The following is a 22,927-nucleotide window of genomic DNA, read 5'->3' as shown; positions in this document are numbered from 1 at the left end:
CACCAAGATGCTGCAGCTGTTCGGTCGGGTCTGCTGCAGCACTCTGTCTTTCTGCAGCAAAAAGCTTTTTTTTTTCCCCTTATTGCAGTTTTGGAAGAGTTCCCACTGCTGCTGCATTGATACTCCAGTGGAGGGGCCAGCAGAGCAGAGTGGTGAGCCTGCATCCTGGCCAAACTGTCTCTGACTCAATGTTAACTTAACATCTAATAAACTGCACTACTCCCTACCTCTTTTTACCTTGCACAACAACCAACCATATGTATTTTTTCACATTGTGGATTTCTGGAAAATGTAAATTAGTCTGGATTATTGGCTTATATGATTCTTATCCCCAAATTATGTATTCTGATTTACCTTAAGCAAGAAATCTGTTCAAAATAATAATTTAGATTTACTCCGAATAAAAATCACTGAGTATATGACAATTAACCAAGCTGACTGCCTTCTTCATTACAGCATTTCATTTAAAATAATTAAAACAAATGCTACAAATGAGTTCTTCTTTTCCTCATCTTTGAGTATAAGGATGCATAATGAAACACTCTTTCATCAAGCTGAAAGCAAAAATCATCCACTGTTTTTTGCCACACTGTCAGGCAAGTCAAGTCTCGCTCTTTCTAGTCGTATCATGTTTGTTTCCTGATGAGAAACGGAACAATAAGATAATCACTTCAACACATCAAACCCCCTCAACCAGTTTCTTTCACTCTGGAGGAAAATTAGCTGTTTGGGGATTTAAAGCTGCAGTAACGTTTATAAAAAAATATTTTTTGTACATATTTATTGAAACTGTTACTATGTTGTGATTGCATGATATGAGACATAGATATGTATTTTTAAAGTTGAGATCCTCTGCTTTTTCCCAGTACTAACTTGAAGGTCAATCAGAGCCAAGAGGCGGGTCCTAGCGTTGTCAATCACAATCATGTGTGGCGCAGCTCATCCTCTTTTTGCGCTCTACGGCGATGCAGCTAGCAGAGCTTGTTGTGAACGCTCAAGCTAGTTAGCATGACCACCGATGATGTCAGATAAACGATAAACGATAGGCTGTTTCTCCACTATTTGCACGTTGAACAGCAAAAACATTAGGTTGATTGACAGCGCTAAAACCCTCCTCCTGGCCCTGATTGGCTGTTTTTTGTCGGAAGCTGTTCTTTTTTCAAATGGCAATAGTAGTTCAGGGAAGAGGTGGAGGAGATTGATCTTGTCATAGATTATCTGTCACATACCATACAAATATGTAAAATACTTTTTTTTTTAAGTTTCATACTGCAGCTTTAATTCTCACATTACCAAAGAATATTGTACATTTTTGGAAATTACAATTCAGGAATTTTAGGAGGCCATTTTAAAGAGAAGGTGTGCTCCATAGCGGGGCGTCACATTTCTCAGCCTTCCTGGGAAAGTTTACTGTGAGGTGTTAGAGAAGAGACTCAGACTGGCAGCAAAACCTTGAAATCAGGAGAAACCAGGTGACTTTTGTCCTAGCCGTGAAATGAAAAATTTTATAATCTCTCCTCATGTCTCTTTTCTTTTAGATTATATAGACGACCTTGGTAAAAGATTTGTATACAAATCCTTTTAGGATTTTTATTCATGCTGAATACAAAAAAAAAAAAGAAAGTCTGTATCATGCAAGGGGGAAAACTAAGTATCTACTGTTTTTACTCTTTTGCTGTAATTCTCTCCAGCTAAAATAAGAATGAAAGCCTCCATATTTATGAATGGCGATGCGTCCCAGCCCAAGCCCTGAAGCAGAACTACACACCCTCCTCAACCAGCACTGCAGAACTTTCCTCTGATCTTCACAACGCTCAGCCAAGGGTGCTTGAGTCTGCACACGCACACACACGCACACACACCCCAAACCTAACAATGGGGAGGAGGGTTTGGAGGCAGTGGGTGGGAGCGGTATGGGGAGGGAGGAATGAACTATGAGAAGGATGTGGAGGCAGGTGACCAAGTGGGGGGAAAAGAAGTGAGGAGGTCTGGCATGCAGCCAGCAAGAGATGACAAGCAAAAAAAAAGCAAAAAAAAAAGAAGAGAGAAAAGTTGTGAAACATCTGGAGGGACGATCCTGGGAAGAATTCAGCTCGCTGGGGTTCTGCTGAAACACTGTGTTCCCTCTGCGTGTCTGCGTAGCCCGTTTGCCTTCCTGCTCGTCTCCCTCTCTGTCTCCCAGCCGGTTGTCTCTCCTCCTGGCTGGCGCTGCAATGTGGCTGTCTCTGCAGTGAAAGTGCTGGCTGGCAGATTCTCCTTGTGTGAACCCTGACTCTGCGCAGTGAGAGTTTGCCGCTCTGCTTCCGTCCCGTCCCACACTGACTCAGCTGTGAAGCCAGCCGCCGGGCCACAGGAGCAGGTAGGCAAAAAAATAAATAAATAAATTCAACTGTACTGTATGTTCTTTTATTTATTTATTTAAATTTTTTAAGTAGCTTTTATTTTATTGAGTAGCGTTTTGATTGTTTTTGTGATGCAGAAAAAGTTTTGACAGTGCACTGACGAGTCTTTTTAATTTCTTCCACATCTCCTCACCTATTTCTCTTCTTTCTCTGCTGCCCCCCGTCTAAACTGCAGCAGCGTTTTCCACATGAGTGCATTTGAAGGTTTCCAAGAGACTTCAAGACTATAGCAGCCCTGTTTTGGTGGGGGGCGAGGATTCCAGCCTCCAAATTTTATCCCACACATCTGGAAAACAGAGTTGGGCTGAAGTGATTCCAGTACCAAAGTGAGCTGGAACCAGCTGCCATGGAAGTCCGGTGGACTGGGGTCGAACGCTCCAAGCTGGGCTCTCCATATGCAGCCTTCACTTTGCTGCTTGGTAAAGTCAGTCTTTAATCTCTTGCCTGCTCATTCAATGTGCTAACTACATATTTATGTTTTCGTCTCATTTTGATGTTCAAATAACCTCCTAATGCTTCAGAGTTCTTGCCTCAACTTGTCATTCTTAGAAGACACAATGTTATAGTGATAATAATGAGGCATTGAAGCTACTAGTGGTCTTTTATACATTACCCACAGGCATTTTCACGAGACATGCTGCTGCTGCATACCTAAACATTTTACAAAAACAAAATCTTCAGTTTTGAGTCAAATCAGCATTTATGCTTTAGACGTTGCCTTTGGTGTATTATATTTAATTCAGTTCCTACTGGTTTAGTTTGTGACTCTGTATAAAAAAGAAGGCAATCTCAGCTAAGTAAGGTGATCCTGCTGCTATAGGAAGGCTGCATCATGCGCTCCGGCCTGCTCTCTCACAGTTTGTTCTGATTTTTGCAGCAGAGGATGTCGACGTTTTGTTGTTGCAGGGAATTTCGCATATAGGTCAGATCCTTTCTTATACATGTCTGCATTACAGTTGCATTATAGTCTGGAGATGGATATATTCTTTTTAACCAGGTCATTTAAAGAAATGCTAACGGGCGGTTTACCCGACCCACCTTTGCACACATTATCTTGAAAATCCTCTCTAAGCCTCCTGAACTGCAGACATGAATCACTAATAAAACAGCCTGTAATTATGTCGTCCAGTACTTTCAGTTCAGTTAATTTAATTGGAGATGAGTAAGGGACTTTTTGTTACTCTATTATATGACAACAAGCAGGAGTTATTTTTTACAGGCCACCTGCAACAATAACAAAAAAAACTGTGCACCACATGCAGGTGGATAAGTAGCACAACAAAGTTAGATCTTTATTTGGATATTCATTGTGTTTGCAAATTATGATAATTTAATCCAAAGTTGGCATTTTTAACGAACTTTCAATGCAACTTTTAGAGCAACTTTGCATTAAAAGTGTCATTATTTACCAAATGACACTTCATGACAACTGTCATAAACATTCATAAAGACTTCTTTATGTTCATGACAGGTGTTATGTCATGTTTTTGACAGTGTCATGTCAGTCTCATGCACACCCCTTCAAATAAAGTGTTACCATGTTTTTTTTTATTATTATTAAAAATTTTTAGATGTGACAAAACAGTAAAAGAAGGAAGTTGTTTTTACAGGATTCTGTGTTGTTAAATGTGAAGCTTTTTAGACCTTTTATCTAAGGGAAAATAAAAGCTGCACTTTTGCATTTGAAACCTGAATTTCTCCTAATTTACCAGTGAATGTTTAAAAATGAGTATATTCATCACATAGGCCAGAAACTAGGGCAGCACTTTTTTTTGGCTTGTATTGGTATATTTAAGAAGACAAAGATGAAAGAAAAATGACAATGTTTGGAGACCTGAAAAAATAAACTCAGGGAGATAAATTGATTAAATCATTTCTCCTATAAATTATTTAATAATTTATAGGAGAAAGCATTGTCTTTAAAGAATCAGCTTCCTGCCTGAGGATTATGAGCTGAAATAATCAGGAAACAAATCAAGCTGTTAGTTTTACTGTCAGCCAAAGACGAAGTCAAAGTATATTCATCTAGCACATTTACGACAACCTCAGCTGACCGACATGCTTCAAAATAATCACATCACAGGTAAATGATAAAGCAGAAAATAAAATATGTCTCTTCTTTTTAGCGTGTCTGAATAGTGCGGCAGGAGCCTCATTTGGCAAGATTTTTCATGGCTAACACCACTTCTGTCATGAATTGTGAGCTTGTGGATGGACCAAAATGCTGACAGGAGCTGGGAGCACGGATTGAATGTTTTAATAATAAAACTAAAAACTTACAGAAAGCACAGGGAGCCAGAGCAGAACAAAAACCAGGAACAAAAAGCAAGCAGAGAGATAACTAGACAAGATTTGACAGGAGGAACTAGCAAGGATCATCAGCAGGAGAAAGATTTAAATATTGTGAGGATGAACTGAACTAAGATAAAACAGATCCAATCAAAGAAAGAGGCTGAGGAACAGAAAATGTTAATGAAACTAGAACCAAATAACCAAAACTCAAAACATCGTCGGATCCCAACAACTTCATTAGTTTGTATTTCAGAACAACCAGCATCTCTAAGTGAAAGATGAAATGATTTTGCGCACCATGAGCGCATGCTAGCTCAGCAGTCTGCTGATTTTAAAAGGCCTCGTTAATTCGGAGTCCAGGAAGTGCAGAGAGGCTGATGGAGGAGTAGAAACTGTCACTGCAGCAGCAAAAATGTCCTCCTACATCCATTATCATAACCTTTCTCCTATTCATCCAGATTTTTCTCTTTTGTTCTAACTCTGACTTTAGGCACAGGAACAATCTGACCCAAAAAAAGACAGGGCGTATGCTGCTGATTTTTTTTTTTTGCCAGCTTCCTTATTATTGGCAGTATTATAAACTTTGCAGCTTATGGTGGACAACAATACTGAGACTAATGTGTCACACAGATAACTGAAAAAAAAAAGATTTCACAGGTGCATTTAAATAAGATAATTGATAACAGGATGTTCTTCCCAGCCACTTCCTTTGGCTGCCTTAGCTGTACTTTTCCTATATGCTGCAGTGGCGTTTGCCTGGTGCTGACCTTGACCGTGCCGTTTGTGTAACACGGGAACACGAAACACAGAGCAGAATGTCAGGATGGTTGGAAACAGTGCAGAGGACGTTGTGGCTGCTCCCCGGTTCAGACGTTCAGTCTGTGATCCCACTGCTGCATGTTCAGAGCTGGGAATTAAATCTTAAAGTGGAACCCATGTGAATATGAAAGAAATAAAAACAACTTGCTCCTTACGTCACTTTTGTTCTGTTTTCTGTTTCCGTATTATTATTATTTGTTGTACTTTCATGAAGGCAGCATTAAATCACTTCTACTTCCTGGAGCTGCCTGACCCTGATGATGTCTAGTGTAGAGTTACACCTTTCAAGCACAAGCAGACCGAATCCTTTATTGACAGTAATGTCACAGCAAGGACATGCTGGTGTCCTGTTACTGAGCCTTCAAGTTCATGAATGCGAATAGGAGAAGTTAAAGTAGCAGAATGCTACAGGGAGTTCTGTAAATCAAATGTTTCCTCATTAGTGTGTCTTTCACAGACATGAATTGCAATGAAAGTAGTTCGAGAATAAAATCTGAATGAATTCTAACAGTAATGTCAGACACAGACTTTGCATTTGATTATAAAATAACTTCCCTTCAGCAGTTTGTCAGAGGACAAACAATCTTAATCAAACGCATGTCCAAACATTGACTAAAAGGACACACTTTAAGATGTTGTAAAAGTTGTAAATATTAGTACAGGTGTAACAATGCAACTCTTCGGTTTTATGGGTTGGTCACGGCTCTACACTCCGAACCTCTTGTGATTTTTATTTATTTTTTTTAGATTTGTCCTACAGCACCTGGCTGCCATGGGAATCAATGTTTTCAGCAAAAATAACACTATTTTCAACCGATAACACTTGAAACACCTTGATGGATCTACAGCGAGCGCTATCAAAGCAATATTGACTTATTTATTGCATAGGCATAGTGAATTATGAAACTGCAACAATTTGTTGTTCGTAGCAATACAAAGAACAAAAAAAATTTTTTTTACATTTAGATTCTTTAGTTAAAAAGAATGCTGCATATTGTTTTTATAGTGAGGTTATCAGTACTTGCTTTGGTGAGGAACCAACTTTATTAACTGACCAGAGTCACAATGTTTTAGTCTGTCTTACATTTGTTATTTTAATTCTTTAGTGCAGTCTTCACAAGCTTGTCTCTTCATATGAGCCCTGGAAATTTGGTGACAATGTGGCTCAAACTTCTAGATTATTTTTATCAAAATGGTTCAATGAATTTTAAAAAAAAAAGAAAATTAGTAGGCACAAACAAAAGTTGCCTTGGTCATTTTCTGAAGGTCACAGACAGCGTTGCTGTTGAAGACCAAACGTCTTGCATGTTTCGTCGCGTTATCTCACCAATATCTCTTTGCTGTCCCAGGTGTTTGGTCTGCTCAGGGCCTGGAGATGTCAGTGGGAAAAATTCCCTTCCTGGAAGCAGTGAACGGCAGCACAGTCATGCTGCCTTGCACATATGCCAGCTGCATCGGCATCAAAGACCTGTATTTTAACTGGCAATACAACGATAATGGCACAATGCAAAAGGTAAAATCCTTCGGACTTCCTTTCAGCATGTGCTAACTCGACGGTTGAGTTTTTGTTTGCTCGAGTGACGGCTTGCTGGTCCCATCAGGTGTGTGACGCTGTGATACCAACAGAGGACGTGGTGCCAGATGTGAAAGTGTTCAGAGAGAGAGTGGAGTTTATCGGAAAGAACCACAAAAACAACATCTCCATCTTGATATGGAACATCACCTTCGAGGACGGAGGCCTGTACACGTGTTTCGGGCGCAATCCCAAAGAGAAGAACAAGAACCACAGTGCAGTTTTCCACCTTATTGTTGTGGACGAATGTAAGACTTTAACATTTTTTGCTGGTATACAGTCATTTAGAAAAGCTTCATACTTGCTAAATTTTTTTTTACATTTTGCTGCAGCCTCAGACTTCAATGTGCTTCATGGACATTTTTTAACCTATATGTGCTTTCCTCTCATGCAGTGAGGCTCTCTTCTTTGCAGGATGGCTAACTCTTCAAATGTTTTGTCACGTGATTCATTTTTCCTTCCTTGCCCTCAACTTGACCTTTACATTCCTGTAGTTGGAGCAAGGCTCCAGGTTGCTCCACATTGCTGATGGATAGCAGACACTCTGCTATATTTTACCTGGTAATTAACGATTTCATGCAGAGGCTGTAAGAAAACACAATCTAAAGTTAAAATATTTAAACACAGGCCACATTTATACCAGAGGGCCTCCTTATTCCGTATGTTTGCTGTTCTCTAAATGGCTTGTGGTGAAATTAAAACAGGATTTCTTTCACATAATGTTTTTTTCTTGTTACTCTTACTTAAAATGCATATTAACAGCTATCCTGTTCATGGATTGTATCATCAGAGCTCTGCAACTCTCCTAAAGTTACTCTGAGCGTCTCGACTTCTACTCTCTTTGTCAGAGCTTTTGTAATTGATACTAAATAGTGTAAAGGGTGTAACTTTTATTTACGTCTCCTGGCTGCTAATTCATTTTAACTGCTGCCTAATTTAGCCACATATTACCAGATCTATCAATTTTAGTTTTAGTTTTCCATCCTGCTGCTCCGTTTGTCTTGACTGTTACTGTTAAGTGTTACCTACACTTAGCTTAACACAAGAAAATAACCTGAAATTGGACAATTTACAGAAATGGAGCAACTCGCCTGGGCTCTGTTGATGCCTCAGTAATATGCATACTCAGGTAAAAGTAAACCAGAACATGCATTTATTATCTGGAGATAAAGTAAAGTGGGCCACATCGATGACAAATGGAATCAGGCTGGAGAAAATAATAATAAGTTGTGTTTATGGCAGGAAATAGAAACACATATAATTGAAATAGTTAGCAAGAAGAGTTCAAGACTTTAAGCAATGTAAATAAAAAAAAAGGTATTCTGATTGAATCACCCCTCTTCATTTTTTTGAGCATGTCTTTGTTGTGACACAGATGTAAATAATCAAGTCAAATGTTTTAAGCGACTTCTTTCCCCGTTGCTCAATGTCTGCAGTAAGGGTGGTGGACAACACGCTGACCATCATTATAGCCTCAGCTGTCGGTGGAGCCATCGCGTTCCTGATGGCCTTCATGTTGCTCAAGAACTTCACTCTCTTTGTTCTTGCCAAACTCGAGGAGAAAAAGTGAGTATTCAGTTCCTGGCATTTTCTAACGACAGTGCAAATGTTTCATATTGTTTCATCACACACCGCCGCCGCTGCTCGGTGGCATTTCAGTTTGAGCTTTACACATGCTGACGTTGTTTTCTTAAAGCTGCAAGTTTGTCTTTGAGGTGCATTGATTTCTTCTGCTGCTCTAACGCGACCTCCTTTTTTGCTCTCCCCCCCACCCCCGCAGTAAGGAGTGCCTTGTCTCTTCTTCAGGGATCGACAACACTGAGAACGGCCTCTCAGGATCCAAAGCTGATTCCAAACCAACGCCAAAAAAGAAATGAGGCTGGGGGGGCATGTAAAACTAAAACGTAACTCAGATTTAGATCATATTTGCTGATATTTCTAAATACAAATGTGTTGTCGGGCCATTGTGTCTAATTTAATAACTCTGATCATGAGGTTTGAATGAGAATGATGCACATAAAGATACCAAATGTGCTGTAAGTGGTAACTGTGCAAATGATATACAACTAAAGATTGTGCAAATATTGAACGCATACATACTTGTGCACAATTATGTTTGATTAAGTTGCAATTGTGATTAATTCAAACAAACTTATTTAAGACGAATAGCTAAACAACAAAGCATTACGGCAAGTAATTCTACAGTAAGCTTGAAATTAATTTGTAGAGGAAACATAAAATCAGATCTAACAGACCTATTTCATAATTTTAAAAAAAATACCTGATGTAGGACAAGCACAGGTGTATTAAGGTCCTTTTTCCACTAAATGAAGACGGTTCTAAGATTTTACATTTCATTCAACACTTCGGAATGTCACTGAATCATGTCAACTTTGCAAAAACTCATTCTTTTTTTAAGTGTTTTTTAGTGTTTTAAGAGTAGAATGCAATGTTTTCAGACAATCTGCTCATTTTCCTTACAAATATTAGAGATTTCTGCATCTCTGCCATCAGTTTCAGCCATGGTATAGAAGAGGAAACAACATAAGTATTTTATGAGCCTATCAGTAGCATTTGTTTTTTTTACTGAGCACTGTGACCTGCCCAGCACACTACCCTTTGCATCCTGAATTTTAATTAGGCACAGCACTCTGTGCACATACCTCTAATTAGACAGAAGTATCATGGACACAATCCGATCATCTGGGTTTTATTTATTTTAATGCAACTGTAATGTATTTATTATTTATTTATTTATAAGGCGCACCTAAATGGCCTATTTAAAAAATATATATATAAGGCACACCGCATTATAAGGTGCATAGAACAGATGCTTCAGTTTGGGTTGTTCCGTACTCTATCATTACACATCCACATGTGTAAAGAAGTGGTCCCAGAGTGCTTTATATAGCATCCTGCCCCAGCCGTTGTTTCACTCACGGTGTTGGTGTTGCGATATTGTGCCCAACTGCTTTCTGGGTAACACAGACCAACCAACACGCTGCCGCCGCAGTCTCTGTCTCTCTTCCCCTGCCCCGCCCCTCCGCCCCCCCTGGCTTTAAATGTATTATCAAACTTTATTAACAAACCAGCGTTCTGACAACTATCCCAGCATGCACCGTGCACTTCTTCTACGGGGGAAAATTAAGTCGGCAGCTGCTTACCGTAGTTGCTAGACCTGTTGTGGCTCAATATTGGTCCATATATAAGGCGCATCGGATTATAAGGCGCACTGTCGGCTTTTGAGGAAATTGAAGGTTTTTAGGTGCGCCTTATAGTGCGGAAAATACAGTACTCAATTTTTGAGTTTTTGGAATGCAACCCTCATTAATACACCTGTTTTTGTGCTACTATTCAGTTAAAATTTCTGCCACAGAGCCATTGTTCTAACTTACAATGTATGGCTCCTTACACTTCCTTAAGTATAAAAACATATCTTACTGGTATAATAAGATTTATAATTGAGCATAAAGTTTGACTGAAGTAAGAATTTCCCACCAGCACCAACAATCTCTTTATTCAGAAACAGCTTGGAGATGTTTTACACAATAAATTCCCTTTTTAAAAAAAATAAAAAATTACTCAAATGACAACAAAAAAATTACATTTTCATTTTGTCATTAAGAACCGGCGTAAGTTCTGAAAATGTGTAGCTACACAAGTAAAAAGAAAATCAAGTTGTGTAGCATTTAGCATAGTTGCTCACTGTTTGTTTCCACCAAATATCCACTCAGGCTGTAGCTTCTGCCATCGTAGGCATTAAAAAAATATATTTGACTGTTCTTCATCCAAAGTCAAAACACAAAACTTTATTTAACTGCTTTAGGCTGAGAAAATGTAATACAATTACAGCCCCTTATAATAAACACAAAATCTTACATATTAATAACATGTAGAATAAACAGATGATTCTGTTGATATTCAGTATTTTTCTACACAAATTAGTCATGTGTTTAGTTTTAGCGAAGGAAAGAGGGCTTTAACCAGTTTTAATGCAAATATCATAATATTGTAGAATTCAGCCTAGTTCTTCATGCCATATTTCCTCCTTGCTTGAAAACAACACATGTGCCTGTTAAAGCATAAAAGCTTTAGTATTTAGTAGGATAGCTAAATATTGCAAAAACAGTTTTTAAACCCTTAACTGTTACAAGACAATAAGCTTTTACATCAAAATGATAGACAATCTCGCAATATCTAGATAAATGAAGACCATTCAGAGGATGCTGCTTTTCAAATAAATACCTAATGCAATAGGAGCATGTGCAACATGGGCCAGACTTTAGATCTAATGCTTAAATATAATATATAGAGAGATATAAAAATACGTTAAGAAACACACCTTCTCATACTAACACTGGTAGAGTCAGGGCTGAAATTAATTGCAAACCAATTTCATGCTATGCTAATGCCATTAAGCTAACCCTCACTGGGCTAAGCAGTAGTTGCTGTAGATTCGAGAGGAAAACAGACCACTTCCTTACACTGTAAAATCTGCTGGGTTAAAGCCAACTCAATACAGGTAATGCTGTCTGTCCTGGGTTGATTATGGACTGATCCAGCCCTGGATTGGTCAAACACACCAGGGTTTGTTTATGGGCCTGAATTTCCCAACCAAAAACAATGTTGCCATGTCCTCAGTAAAGGAATTAGCTTTTGATCATCCAAAATGTTATCATTTCATCGCCCAATTTATAATGTATTTTGCATAGTAGGAAAGAAAATATGCACTGTTAGGGGAAAACAGGAGAAAAAGCAGTAGAAATGTGTTTTTAAGTATGAATTAACTTATGAGTTTTGCCTGTTTTTAACGTGAAACCCTGAACCCTTCTCCTTTATTCAGCACTACCCAAAAATCGGTTGAAGAAATCTTGTCTGTATTGACTTTGTGACCGATTGTTTGGTAAAAGTGGATGTTGAACATAGATAGTGCTAATACTTAGCAGATAAAAGGCTAGTGTAATATGTATTGAATGAATGCGTTCTCTACTGTTAAATAAAGACAATAATCTACACTACAGATATAGACATTATTCTAAATTATCTTATTTTTTTCATTTTACACTTTCCTATTTAATCTTGTGGAAGAAGTTTAGTGAACTCTAATCAAATTATTCTTAAAAATCTATGGAGAATGGTGGAATTCCTAGTTTCTTCCTCTCTGTGTCACATTTTTTTGACCCAAACTTTTGGATAAAATAATCCAAGTTCTGTTTAAGTAGCAATAATTCAGCAGCATTTAGGGCTGTAGAAAAATAACCCAGCAGTTTTTGTGCGTGTAATATTGGGAGGGATAGCATTTGTTTTTTGTATTTTAAACACAAGTACTGATTGTATTATTAAAATGCATTTCTAATTTAGAACAAAGACAGAAAGCACCCTTCAGCTAAATGTTATTGGGTTTATTGATGTTAGTTCAAGTCTATTGCACAAGAAGAGGAGGGTGACGGTTTCATTGTTGCAGCTTTTGTCAGACAGGAAAGTTTCCAGCAGAGTTGTTCTTTATGGGGAGATCAAAACCTTGCAAAGTACAATTTTAAGTAGCAGTAAGAGAATAATGGCTTTAAAATACTTATCTTGAACTCAAGAAACTGGAAGACGGATGCATGTAAACTAAATAAGACAGTACTGAAAAATGAAGTGTAATTCTCTGATGGTTTCCTCATTGCTTTGTAAAACAAAAAATTATGTGCCTCAACCTTTAAATACTAGCTTGAAGCAATATTTTAATGGGGTACTCTGGGCTCTTTAAGAAGATGTATATTTTTGTGTATGTGTAATCCTGGTTGGATTCGTCTTTCACATTGTTCATGCAAGTGCAACGCAAAAAAAAAGCAAAAACAAACAGCACAAAAATGTGAGACCATCAGTGGCGGATCTTGCATGTATGGGGCCCAAGGCAAGCAACCACCCCCACTGTAACAACCTTTGTTGACTAGCAACAGGTTTGTTAGCTGCTATGTTATATTTTCTGCTTCCATGATACACAATACATACAGAGGAAATTTCTTCAAATTGTTCGCTTGGCGTTGCTAAAAGTAAGAACTCCAGCTAACCGAGGAATAAATGGTGAGAGGCTTTGGCACAGTTTGATTGACATCATGTATGACCATAACTCCAGAAAACCAACCAAAATGCAGGAAATAATCTGAGATTATGGTTTAGGGGGAAAAGGCAGTGCACAAAGTACACACATTTAAAAAACAATAGAAAAAAATGTCCAAGGTCTGTCAGGTGCAACTGACAGATAAAAAAGTCATATCCTAATTTGTTATGGTCCTCCTGCACCTCACTGGCTAATGCAGCCCTGGGTTACTGCCCATGTGGCCCATATCTGAACCGCCACTGGATGCCGTCATCTCTGACAACCAAACCATACATTATTTATTTACATATTTATTTATTATTTTGTTGTTTTTTTTTGCTGACTGATCTTTGTTGTTTAGTTCTGGTTCACTAAATCTGTTCAGTTCCCAGTAAAAAAGCAAAAATTAAAAACATTTTTTTTTTAAGTGAGATAGAGAATGATTTGTTCTGCAGAGACAATTCACCCATAGGAGAAATTGAAATGTTTAAAAAGTCCAGTTTTTACTGTGCCTGGGTTGTTCTGTGACTTTGGAAACATTTAAAAAAGATTTAGCCAAATTATGGGATTTCATAATAATAATTAATTTAAAGTGGGTGAAGTTTCTCTGCTAACTTTAAGTAACTATTACTGTGGGTTGTTTTTTTTTGTTGTTTTTTTTAAATATCCAATTTTTTAAAATTACATTATGACAATAACAATCTTTTACTAAAGCCGTCAGTGTCAAAACAAATGTGGCAGTGTAGGCCTTTACATGCAACTCTATGCAAATGACAGCAGGACCTCTGATTTACTGTGACAGCTCCGATACAGCAGTGGCTACCTTAGGTATGTGTGTTGTGGTGACGACATGCAGGCGGGATCCAGAACCCCCTGAACCGAAACAGAAACTGAGAAGCCTGTGGACTCTGTTGCTTCTCTCCCACTGCTCTCTGCATTTAAATATACAGCTGTAACGCTCCGGCCTGCACTTAGATGAAGTTACTGTCTCCAACATCTCTGACATGCATATCAGCTCTGTTTGAAATTATTAAAGTTTTGAATATAATCTCTGTTGTTCTGTTGCATATTTAGGGGATACGCTGTTATTGTTGACGCTTCCTGCTTTCAGGCCAAAGAAGTAAACTATACTGTAAATGTTTTTAGCATGCAAAAACCTCAGGAAGACAAAGAGTAAACGTGTGCAATAGAGAGAGAACCTTAACACTAAACTTCTCCATCACATGAATTTGTTTGATTTATTTTTAATGATTCATTTCTGAATGTGTGAATCCTACAATACACATCTCTACAACTTAAACTGGATCTATAGATATAGATATATATACTCTACTTATATAGGTATACTGTACATAGAGTGACATTTTACGACAGCATACCACAGCCTATTATTCTTTTCTAACATAAAGTGGACATGTGGATAGTATAAATTAGAACAAGACCAAAACTTTCAAAGAGTTTAAATAGTTGATCAAAATTGAAGAAAAGAAGAAAAAGAAAAAAAAAGGGATTTTCAGTTATTTTAAATAAGGTGAATCCCATCTGGATTAAAATTGCTAAAAACACTCAAAGGGTGTGTCAGATTAGTAGCACACGATTACAACATTGCTACCAGGCATTCTACAGTGACTACTTATGAGTCTGGGAAAGTATTTAAATGTGTTAGAAAGATTTGTAATTAACCATCAGACTGTACAGAAAATAGTCCACAAGTTGAAAATATTCAAAGCGACCTATGCACAAGTCTGGCAGTCCAAATAACTTCACTGTAAGAGCAGAAGGAGAAATTCTGAAAGAAGTCTACAACAGGTTCTTACTACTTCTGGTAGGAAAGTGCGTGACCATCAGAAAGAGGCTACACAAGTTTATATTTTATGAGGAGTGTGCAAGAATTAAATATTTGTTCTCCAGGAAATCCATAAGCCCTGGTTAAAGTTTTCCAAAGACCAGGATGTCTGGAAAACTGGTACAATAATCAGAGAAGAAAATACTGCAGTTAACAAGTTAATCAGATTTCACACGTATGAACCATATTTCATTATAAAATCAACAGAGTGCTGCAGTAAAGTTAAAGTGCCAACGTGTGGCAGCAAAGGACAAAAACAAAATGCAAACAGTTTTAGAACTTTACTAAGACTGTTACATTCAAGAATTGAGTAGATTCCGGATAAAAACGACTTGTTTTTGACGTTTTTTTTTTTTTAATGTGTGTTATCATAACATAACACCAACAAATTTAAAAATTAAAAATTAACCCAAGAAAGGGTTTATTCTGTCGAAATGTATTATTTTATATTTATTTGTCATAAAAATATATTTTAGCCTTTAATATATCAAACTTTACACATAACTTTGTTTTGTCTGTGGGTGACGTCATTTAAAAATAAGATTATCAGTTAGTACTTGAGTAGACTTTTCACCAAATACTTTTGTTTTTACTCTTACCTAAGTCATTTCTTGGAAAGGTTTACTTTTACTTGAGTAAAAATATGTTGAAGTAATGTCACTCTTGCTTCCTGTTGCGTTATTTGCACGCTATTAATGTTATGAATAAACCCAATCCCCTTTTATTTGTCTGCAGATGTGCTCACGCTCGCCACTACAATTTTGCTGACCTTAATATCTCCTGTGTTTTACTTCGGTCATTATTGTTTCACTTAGTGTTGATATGTGTGTGATAGGCGAGTATATCGGATATTTATAGAAATACGGAACGAATCGTATCGGTTCACGCAACATTTAACAGACAAATACGATTCCACATTTAAGGGGACGGGTGGCAACCCCGTGCCCTCATGCTAATATTAGCCTTGTATCTAAAATACAAGGCATTTTACATAATTTCATATGTACTAGCTATGTTTATCATCAGTGGTGGAGAAAGTACTCAAAAAATTTACTTAAGTAAAAGTACAAATACACAGACAAAAATGTACTTAAGTAAAAGTCAAAGTACCACATTAACATTTTACTTAAGTAAAAGTAAAAAAGTACTGGCTTTTAAAAATACTTAAGTATTAAAAGTAAAAGTACTTGCTGAATGCATTGCCTAATCACTAATATCATTAAGTGTACCGATTGTATTTAATTTTAATACATCAGAAATGTGCCATTTTAATGAACAAGGCCACAGATAAAGCATGTCTTTATTGAGTTTACTCTGTAACATAGTTTAGACTTAGATATGTGATTCTAGGCATCATAATTTCAGGGATGGAAACATCTCGTCTCCTGTCCTAACATAACATGAACCTCACTTTTTTTGCCACACATTTATTTAGAAAGAAATCCAACTGGCAGAGGAGGACATGGAACCAAGGAGCCTCATAGCAGAGTTGTAGTCTGGACCACTGAACCCAAGACCAAATCAAAACCAGCACCCCATGCTACATGACAATAAAATTAAGTCCACCTATAAAAACTGCTTCTCAAATTGATCTGAAAGATTCACTTTCCCATAAAAACACCTACTTAGAGCTGAAATAAATTTAACCAGTGACAATTCAAACTCATCTTCATTCTGTTTTGCTTTCATCTCTGTGCCACAATACACAGAGGTCTCCTGCCATCCCTAAAGAAATAACACCCTGAGCGGTTGCCCATATTGCCAATGTCAGAAATTGCACCATTAAACATAGCAATTAACAACGCTCAACTATGAACACTGTCCAAGGCCCAATAAGTAAGAAGTAACCAAGCAGGAGGAGCACCGTGACTGTTCTCATCATCCCTCCTGCTGTAACATCTGCCACCATGACAGGTGATGAAAACAAAGAGCAATGAGCATGCTCTGTGTTCTTACGTTCTTGTTTTATTTATTCGCCAATTAAATATAAAGATATTTTAATGAAATAAAATAGCTACTGCAGTGTACGCAGAGCATTACAAGAACAAAGAGCGGCTCTCAGTGAGGCTTCAGTACTATAGGACTTGGTCAAGATCCGTCCAGAAGAATCGGATCGTCCATGAATGTCATATTACTATATTGCACTTTGGTCACAGCGTTGTCCCATATATGCAACACCTCAGTCAACACCTCCACACAGTAATTCAGCGCATGAGTGACAACTTTTTTCCATCGCAGATGCAACATGTGTCTCTGTACAGCTAGCTTTGCTAGCATCACGTCCACAGATCTTACCTTTCTTTAAGCTTTCCTTCCAAGTGACGCTAAAAGTTGGACGAAGTTCCCACCGTCTGTGAAAGCGAAGCGCTGCTGATTTTACATGTCGCCATATCTTATGATTTATGCAGCTATTATATTACTGACGCTCAGAGGAAACCACTGCGCATGTCTGGAGCTCCGCGTGCGAGTAAAGGTGGAGCCGATGGGTGACAACAGACACTACGTCACGTTATTGGTTGGATTTTAAGGCGCCACCTTAAATCCCTGAACTGAAAAAAAGAGCAACGCGACTTGGATGTAACGAGTAACGCGACAGTTTGTAGAAATGTAGTGAAGTAAAAAGTACAGATACTTACTGTAAAATGTAGTGGAGTAAAAGTAGAAAGTAGCCATTATTAAATCTACTTAAGTAAAGTACAGATACACGAAATTTGTACTTAAGTACAGTAACGAAGTACTTGTACTTCGTTACTTCCCACCACTGTTTATCATACTGAATGGACTCACTGTAAATTAACATGCTGAAGCCACACATGTTACCGATGTCCAGCATTTAAGCTAACTTTAGCATTTTGGATCATTTTAATGTATACCCTAATATTAGCATACTGAATGATGTCAGTAGCACATATGATGTCACCAGCATGTTTACTTACATCGACTTAATACATTCAGTATGGTAAATATTGCTAATAAATATGAAATTATGTAAAATGCTTATTTTAGGTACGAGGCTAATGTTAGCAGGATGGCTATATTATTAGCATATTGTGTCACTAGTATGTCGATATTACTTGCATCAATTAAACTAAACTTAGGATTTTGTATAATTTTAATTTTTACACTAAGGTCAGCATAATTAGTTAACATGCTAGTGATAACCTACGTCCTACTGGTAGTAGCTACAGGCAAGTGACTCATGCTAATGATAACCATCATACTAACATTAGCCTTGTACATAATTTCATATTTATTTAGCAACCGTGACAGCGTGAAGCACAGAGCGGCGAAGGAAAAAAAGGGGGCCGAAGTTTTTTTTTTTTTTTTTTTTGCCATTTGTACTCCTGATTTCTGTAAATAATAAATAAATGTTTGCGCTCCATGAGGCGTCTACGTATTCATGTCTATGACTCTTGCTTTTCACTAGTAGGGAGGAGACATTAGACCAGCAGCAGGGATGATTTGATGAAAGAAATCTGCAGGTTTCAGGGGCAAACCAGGCAGGTAAAGTGACAAGTTTTTTTTTTCTACAAATATTTAACTCTCATTCACACTTCTAAATATGTTTTGTCTGTATTATAAGCTAGCACAGTCAGCATACTGTTTCCCTTTAGATCGGAAACATTAGCTTCATAATTTCTGTAGCGCTTGAGCTAAAGTTTACACTAACCTAAGCAAATACTCAGCATTTTCTAGTGAGTAATTATGGTTACATGTCACTTTTTACGTCATTATTGTTGATTTTGTATTGATAAACAACATGGCTATTTCATTTGAAAGGTTAGATAAACATTTATTTGTGTATTTATGGTAAACAATAAGTTTAGCCTGTACACATATCTGTTCCAAATTTGACCAGCAGATGGGAGCATTGAGCCGCAGGATGGATTTAGACGCTTGGATTTCAGATCCCAGAGGCAAAGAGCGAACCGTGGAGAGAACTTCAGGTAATCTCTGTAAAATTGGGGATACAACTAATATGTGTTCATATCTGAAGTATTACATCAAGTTTTAATATCGCCATAATATTTCACTGTCCTTAAATATCGACTGAAAGTGAAAACGTCCTCAACAACGTGAATCTGCAAGAACTTTACCGTACCAATTAAAGCAATCTTATTGAATTAGTTTAAATACGAGCATGAAATCTTTTTTATTATTATTATTTTGGAGAAAAAAAATCAACAAAATGATGCAAGTCTTGAAAGGATCAACTCCAAGCAGGGCGGATCCTAACATTTTAGTGAAGTGAAGAAATAACAGTTTTTAAATAATTTATTGCATCATTATCAGTGTTTACTTTGTGTTATTTTGATCTTTGTGGATTTCGCAGAGCAATATTTTGATATTTAACATTTAATTAAATTTTTTTTGTACCATTATTTGAAATATTCAGTGAGTCTGGGAAGCTCCTGCAGCTTTCATTCCTTTATACTTATGCAGTGGAGCTGTTCTCCTAAAATTGGGCAGCAGTTGAAAGAGAAAACAGATTTCCAGAAAGTTGCTCTGTCTTTGAGAGCGTCCCTGTAACCTTTGGTTTGTTTGGCACACTGTGCTCGCTTTGTGAACTTGCCATACCCCATAGCCCGCTCCTCTCTCCTCCTCTATCTGCAGTGTATTTCTGTGCGCAAATGTCTGCGCTCCCAAAGCAGACAAAGAAAAGCACAAATATTTGTAGCCCACCCTGTTCCGCAGCTGCATGGACCTTAACATCTAGCACCAACTCAGAGGAGAGTGTGCCAACCCCCCAAAAATAGGCTCCGAGTCAGTCTGAGCGACTTTTCCGCATCCATATTGCGCAGGAAAGAAAGCGCGGTCATCGGGGCGCACAGGTGGGTGCGCTCTCCAAACGCCCTCTCCAAACGGTGCCAAACGAGAGATCTTGGACACAGGTGGACCAAAACGATCAGTTGCAAAAGGACCCGATCGGCGATTAATTTCAGGAAAGGAAGAAGGGGGAAAAAAAATGGATTTGCATGCACGGTAGTCTCTTGAAGAGAGGAGGGGACATGGGCGGGGCCGAGGCGCCTCTCGTTTCCCCTCCACGCTTAGCGGGGCAGCAGGGCTGGAAATACCTCCCGGGAGCACAGTCGCCAGTCCAGCACGGAGACCCGCCTGGCCAAAAGAACGCGCCTCACACTTACCAGGATTGCCAAAAATTCCTGAAAAATATACCTGCTATTTATGGCATGTGGCTTGTAACTTTACTCCTGCTGTACTCTCTCCAAGAAGGTAAGAGAAATATAAATTATATTTTTGAAATATTTCACCTCGCGGTGTGAGATAGGCTTATTGGTATTAAAGTTGAACGAAAAGTTACATGTGGAAACTGCTGTTCATTTTTTTATTTTTTTTTTATTGCCTGCTGGTCTTCTCTCAATGCTCCGACTGGAAAAAAAATCTAATGATGTGATTGAAATTCATCATTTAAATCAAATTAAGTAAAGCTGTTGCAGCTGAGAGAGTGGAAAATTTGAAAGAGGGTGCTTTAGTGGTATAATTTGAAGGATGTTTGGTGGGTTTTTTGTTTTTTTTTTGCAGCGCACCTTGGTGTCTCAGATGGTGCTGATGGCACGGATTGTTTTCGCATTACCAACTCCAGTTATGAATATGTAAAATGGCTGAATGGGGAGAATGAGGTGCAAACAGAGGGAGAGTGAGACAGAAATAAAAACATGCGCGTATCATGAGCCCGTTTGCGATTTCTCCACCAAGTCCTTTTTACACTCGAGTCCAAAGTTTCCAGGTGGAACATTTGTGATTTATTTTTATATCTAGGTGCTTCCATCTTGTAGCCTTTGCTAATTGCAGCTGTTTGGATGGACTGATTGGGAGGAGGGGGGTGTAGCGCTGGTTGCTACAGAGACGCTCTTATTTTTAGGATGAGATTTTTCTTTTTTCTTCTAATAATGACAAATTGTTGTCATTTGATGGTAAATAACAGGGCCCCTTTTCTTCCACAACGGCCTTATTAGTGTAATAGGTCTACACCCACATAAAGGCCGTAATTAGAGCATTCAGATTTGTCCTTCTTACTTAATTCATCGTGCCCCTTTTTGAAAAACGTCCTCTGATTTTTGCTGCCTGCAAATGCGAAATGCACCTTTAATATATTTCATTTGTGTTTCTTGTCCACGGTGCAACAAATCTCTAACCCTATTGTAAAGTTCATCTTTGTTCTTTTACAGTGCAATAAAAATAATCCCGAGTAAATCTGCGTCGAAAATAACAAATTCAACACTCTTAACACTAGAGTGTATTTATAGGCCTTTGTGCGCATCCTGCCTGTCTGGAACCGTTTTTATGTGATTTTGTCCTTATTAGCTGAAGCTTTGAGAGAGATAAATATGTATTTTTTATTTCTAAAAGTCTCGAGTACTGGGAGCAGAAATATGGCGGGTTTAGCGCATAAAAAGGCCCTATAGGTCCACCAGCGTATGAATTAAGTTTTTTTTTTTTTGTACTGGTTTCAAATGCAGACAAATTTTAGTTAGTGAAAAAATAGCTCTTTAAATATATCTTCTCGTATTATATATTTTTTTATTTCTACAATTTATTCAATGTGATTTGATAGCTTGGCTGAAGGCTCAATGGAATTATATTAAAATACGCAAATTTATTTCACCAAATGAGAAACTCCAGGGGCGTGGGTGCAGATTAGAGACTTGCCCGGTCATGTTCCTCCCTAATAGCGCACCTGGACCCCACGGACGTGTCCGCGCGCGTGTGCCAGTCAGCCAGCGCGGGCGCGTGCACAGGAGGCATGCGTCAGGGACGTCCCTTAATGGTTCTAGTGCATGCTTAGTTTTTTTTGTATTTTTTTTTTTTAATAAAACCAAAAAAAAATATCTTTTACTTAGCTGTCTCGAAAACCACTAAAAAGGAAAGAAAAAATGTTTTGGGGCCCTAAATGAAAAAAAGAAGAAAAAAAAATCTCCGTTACAAAGTCACTAATTGTTCTTCAAAAGTATTCTGTAATAAGAGCAACATTTTTAGGTGTACCTGAATATAAGATGTACAGTTTTCTCTTTTAAATTTACAAGCTGTCTTTACTGCAAACGTGGATTGATTAGCAATAAGTAAAAATAAATTCACATTCTAATAAACAGCCCCATAATCTCAAGCAAATAAAAATAAATTCAATTGAAATGGTAATTTATTTATACAAAATTGCAATGGTTTGATGTGATTTTTTTTAAATTAGAGGTGTTTAATGAGAGGTGTGACAGCAGCAGGGGGAACCATGCTCCTTCACACCACTGACCCCCCCTTCCCTCTCCTCCTTGGCCAATTTCCTTTCCTTCGCAAGACTCCAAAATTAAAGCTGCAACTTGAGTAATATGCAGCATTGTGATTGTGATTTCTCAAGCAGGCCTCTTTTTTTTCCTTTTTTTTTTACCAGAAAACCTCACGCTACTTAATTTGACTCTTAAGAACATGGAGGAAGGCTGTAAAAAATAGCACTCTTTGAGTTAATTTACCTGTAATTGACCTTTTTTTGAATGTGATTCATATAGTTAATTTTTTCTCTCTATGAAAAAATGAATCCACTGTAAACCTGATTCGAATAATATTTTTCGATTTTAATAATTTGCTTTTAACTGTTACGTTTTCTTTCATTCATGAAGAATAATAAAAAGCTGCTATCCAGAAAAGCCCCGGGGGGCAGCACAGCTGAATTTCCCCAGTTTGACTGAATTTATCTCATATTTTGTCTGAAAGGACTAACCAATAGAGGACAATAAAATAAACAAAATAAACAACATCCATGCCCGACATCAAAAGTGAAGTGAAAAAGTGCAAAATTTTCCCCAGTAAGAACTCTGTGTATCAACACAGTGTTGCTAAATTGAGCCAGACCTCCTCTGAGTTTCATTGGACGCCAGCATTGCACATTTTTCCGAAGGAGG

At 37.8% G+C, this 22,927-nt stretch overlaps 2 protein-coding genes across 6 annotated transcripts in view; both read left to right on the top strand.

Moving 5' to 3' along the window:
• The first annotated feature begins 1,321 nt into the window (after nt 1–1,321).
• scn4bb (sodium channel, voltage-gated, type IV, beta b) lies at nt 1,322–14,219 on the top strand. Of its 2 annotated transcripts, none has more exons than XM_008427581.3 (6): nt 1,322–2,359; nt 2,581–2,821; nt 6,863–7,026; nt 7,115–7,334; nt 8,523–8,652; nt 8,867–14,219. In XM_008427581.3, the coding sequence occupies exons 2-6, from the start codon at nt 2,749–2,751 to the stop codon at nt 8,961–8,963; spliced, it is 684 nt and encodes a 227-aa protein (XP_008425803.1). In that variant the 5' UTR covers nt 1,322–2,359; nt 2,581–2,748; the 3' UTR covers nt 8,964–14,219. The 2 variants fall into 2 exon arrangements, with proteins under 2 accessions (XP_008425803.1, XP_008425802.1); XM_008427580.3 differs by having other exon boundaries at nt 2,578–2,821.
• Nucleotides 14,220–19,394: 5,175 nt separating this feature from the next.
• LOC103475741 (cell adhesion molecule DSCAML1-like) overlaps nt 19,395–22,927 on the top strand; it is a 70,887-nt gene continuing 67,354 nt past the window's right edge. The window contains exon 1 of one of the 4 annotated variants that reach the window (XM_081615695.1): nt 19,395–20,249. In XM_081615695.1, coding sequence (XP_081471821.1) covers nt 19,994–20,249 — 256 coding nt within the window. In that variant the 5' untranslated portion in view covers nt 19,395–19,993. The remainder of the gene's footprint in view (nt 20,250–22,927) is intronic. The other 3 variants (XM_081615694.1, XM_008427583.3, XM_008427582.3) reach the window with 3 other exon arrangements.

Source organism: Poecilia reticulata, chromosome 14 (assembly GCF_904066995.2).
Source record: "Poecilia reticulata chromosome 14, P_reticulata-male-v2, whole genome shotgun sequence".
Classification (NCBI taxonomy): Eukaryota; Metazoa; Chordata; class Actinopteri; order Cyprinodontiformes; family Poeciliidae; genus Poecilia; species Poecilia reticulata.
This window is presented reverse-complemented; position numbering and strand designations above follow the sequence as displayed.